Source organism: Prunus dulcis, chromosome 2 (assembly GCF_902201215.1).
Source record: "Prunus dulcis chromosome 2, ALMONDv2, whole genome shotgun sequence".
Taxonomy (NCBI): Eukaryota; Viridiplantae; Streptophyta; class Magnoliopsida; order Rosales; family Rosaceae; genus Prunus; species Prunus dulcis.
The window spans coordinates 10,087,518-10,090,795 of NC_047651.1; the positions used below are offsets into that span (position 1 = coordinate 10,087,518).

The window sequence follows — 3,278 nt, forward strand, 5'->3', positions numbered from 1 at the left end:
AGGGTCTAGATACCTTACTTCTACCCTAAAGTAAATAATCAAGACCAAAGTATTGTCTTAGGGTCTAGATATGTTTACTTGTAGTAGTACTTGAGATGGTCAGTGTTCCACGGGTGAGGCAGCGTCTTGCCTGTTGAGTCGCGAAGCTGATAGGTGCCGGGGCGGCAGATTTTGATAATCTCGTAAGGACCTTCCCATGTAGGGCCGAGGGTACCTTCGTTGGGATTTTTGGTAGCCAAGGAAACCTTGCGCATGACCCAGTCCCCCATTTTGAAAGCCCGGGGCTTGACTCGGGAATCGTAGTATTTGGCGATGCGTTGTTTGTACGCGACATTGCGCATGCTCGATTGGTCCCGGAGTTCGTCAATGAAGTCGAGGTTGAGTGCCAACTGCTCGTCATTGGCTGTGGCGTCGTAAGTGGACGTTCGGTATGTGGGCTGGCCAATCTCTACCGGAGCCACGGCCTCGGTTCCAAATGATAGGAGAATGGCGTCTCACCCGTGGATGTGCGGAAGGTGGTGCGGTAGGACCAGAGTACTTCCGGGAGTAGTTCTGGCCAGCAGCCCTTGGCTTTGTCAAGTTTTGTCTTGAGGGTCTTCTTGATAATTTTGTTCACGGCTTCGACCTGGCCATTGGACTGAGGATGGGCTGGGGAGGCGAAGCATAAACGAATCTTGAGGTTGGAACAAAATTGTTTGAATTTGGCATTGTCAAATTGCCGGCCATTGTCGGTGACGANAATTTTGTTCACGGCTTCGACCTGGCCATTGGACTGAGGATGGGCTGGGGAGGCGAAGCATAGACGAATCTTGAGGTTGGAACAAAATTGTTTGAATTTGGCATTGTCAAATTGCCGGCCATTGTCGGTGACGATGGAGTTGGGGATGCCGAAGCAACATACAATGTTTTGCCACACAAAAGATTCGATGCGAGCCGCAGTGATAGTGGCCAGGGCCTCGGCCTCAGCCCACTTGGTGAAGTAGTCTACAGCCACAACTGCATATTTGACTTGGCCCTTGCCCTCTGGCATGGGTCCAATGAGATCCAGTCCCCATTGGGCAAATGGCAAAGGGCTGACCATGGCGGTCAATGGTTCAGCCGGGAGTTGTGGGATGTTGGCAAATCGCTGACACTTGTCGCATTTCTGAGTGAAGGTCTGGGCATCAGTGTGGAGTGAAGGCCAGAAGTATCTTTGGCGGATTGCCTTATGGGCTAGCGAGCGTGCGCCCGAGTGATTGCCGCAGATGCCTTCATGGATTTCTCGGAGGACATAGTGACCTTCTTCTGGAGTCAGGCATCGAAGGTAAGGGAGGCTGAAGCCCCGCTTATATAAGGAGCCGTTAATGACCAGGTAACGGGCAGAGCGATGGCGAACGCGTCGCGCCTCGGCTGGGTCAGCGGGTAGTGTTTGGTTCTGCAAGAACTGGAGGATGGGGTCCATCCATGTAGGGCTGTGATCAATAGTGCAGATGAGTGGGGCTTGAGTGCTGGGCTGGGCCAAAAACTCGATGTGGATGTGGCGACCCATTCCTTGCTCCAAGGCTGAGGCTAACCTGGCTAGTGCATCGGCATGGCTATTCTCTGAGCGCGGCACTTGCCTGATAGAGTGGGCGTGGAAGGTTGCCAGCAAGTGCCGAGCGTGCTGGAGGTAAGCCGTCATAGAGGCATCCTTAGCCGTGAAGTCCTGGTTGACCTGGTGGACCACGAGTTGTGAATCGCTGAAGATCTGAATTTGCCTGGCGTCCATCTCTTTGGCTAGGCTAAGACCAGCTAAGAGTGCTTCATATTCGGCCTCATTGTTGGAGGCTTGGAAATTGAAGCGGAGGGCATACTCGAGGGCAACCTTGTCTGGGGAGACGAGAACGAGGCCGGCCCCACATCCCTGGGCATTAGAAGAGCCATCCACAAATAAGGTCCACAGGGGCTGGGTTAGGTCGAGAGTGTTTTCGGTGGGGGTTTGGTCCTGGCTCGGGGAGGGATTGGGTTCGGTTATGAGCTGGGTAGCTGCAGAAGCTTGGGGCTCAGTGAATTCAGATAAGAAGTCAGCAACGGCCTGCCCCCTCATAGCCGGGCGGGGTTTGTAATGAATATCAAACTCGCCAAGTTCAATGGCCCATTTAACCAGTCGCCCAGAAGTTTCTGGCTTCTACAACACCTGTCGGAGTGGTTGGTTGGTTAAGACATGGATGGTGTGAGCTTGGAAATATGGTCGGAGGCGTCTAGCTGAGACGACCAGGGAGAACGCCAGTTTTTCGATGTATGGGTATCGAACTTCGGCATCTTGCAATGCCTTACTAACATAATGCACTGGGTGCTCCGCATTGTCCTTCGATCGAATGAGCACTGAGCTAACGGCCGAAGCTGAGACAGAGAGATAAACCACGAGGATGTCTCCGTGCTCAGGTGTTGACAATAAAGGGGCTCGGCCCAAGTACTCCTTGAGCTCGCTGAAAGCCGTCTCACACTCAGCAGTCCAGGTGATGTTTCGCTTAGTGCCCTTAAGGGCCTTGAAGAATGGGGCGCAGCGGTCAGTGGCCTTGGAGATAAATCTGGTCAGGGCAGCAACACGCCCTGTAAGGCTTTGGATATCCTTGACCGTCTTAGGTATTGTCATATCTAAGATGGCCCGGATCTTTTCTGGGTTGGCCTCAATACCCCTTTGGCTGATCATGAAGCCAAGAAATTTGCCGGAGGCCACCCCAAATGCACATTTGGTGGGGTTAAGCCTCATTTTATACTGCTTCAGGATGGTGAACATGGCAGAGAGGTTGGGGATGTGTTGGTCGGCTGTGCGACTCTTGACTAGCATGTCGTCGACATAAACCTCCATGGTATTGCCAATCAATGGGGCGAAAAGGTGGTTCACCAGTCGCTGGTACGTTGCCCCGGCGTTCTTGAGGCCAAAGGGCATCACCTTATAGCAGTAAAGGCCTCGGTCCGTAATGAAAGAGGTGTGGGCCTGGTCTTCGGGGTGCATGAAGATCTGGTTGTAACCTGAATAGGCATCCATGAAGCTAAGGAGGGCGTGGCCTGCCGTGGCGTCGACTAACTGGTCAATGCGGGGTAGGGGGAAGCTGTCCTTCGGGCAGGCCCGGTTGAGGTTGGTGTAATCAACACACATGCGCCAGCCCTTCCTTTGTTTACGAACCATTACAACATTGGCCAGCCATGTGGGATAGTCAACCTCCCTGATGAATCGGATACTACTCAATCGATCCACCTCCGCCTTCATGGCCTCATAGCGCTCGGGGTCATAAGCTCTACGCTTCTGTCGAACT

At 53.2% G+C, this 3,278-nt stretch overlaps 1 protein-coding gene across 1 annotated transcript; it reads right to left on the bottom strand.

Annotated features, from left to right (window-relative positions):
• Positions 1-448: 448 nt before the first annotated feature.
• LOC117618082 lies at positions 449-2,065 on the bottom strand. Its single transcript, XM_034347709.1, has one exon. The coding sequence runs from the start codon at positions 2,063-2,065 to the stop codon at positions 449-451; it is 1,617 nt and encodes a 538-aa protein (XP_034203600.1).
• Between the last annotated feature and the right edge of the window lie 1,213 nt (positions 2,066-3,278).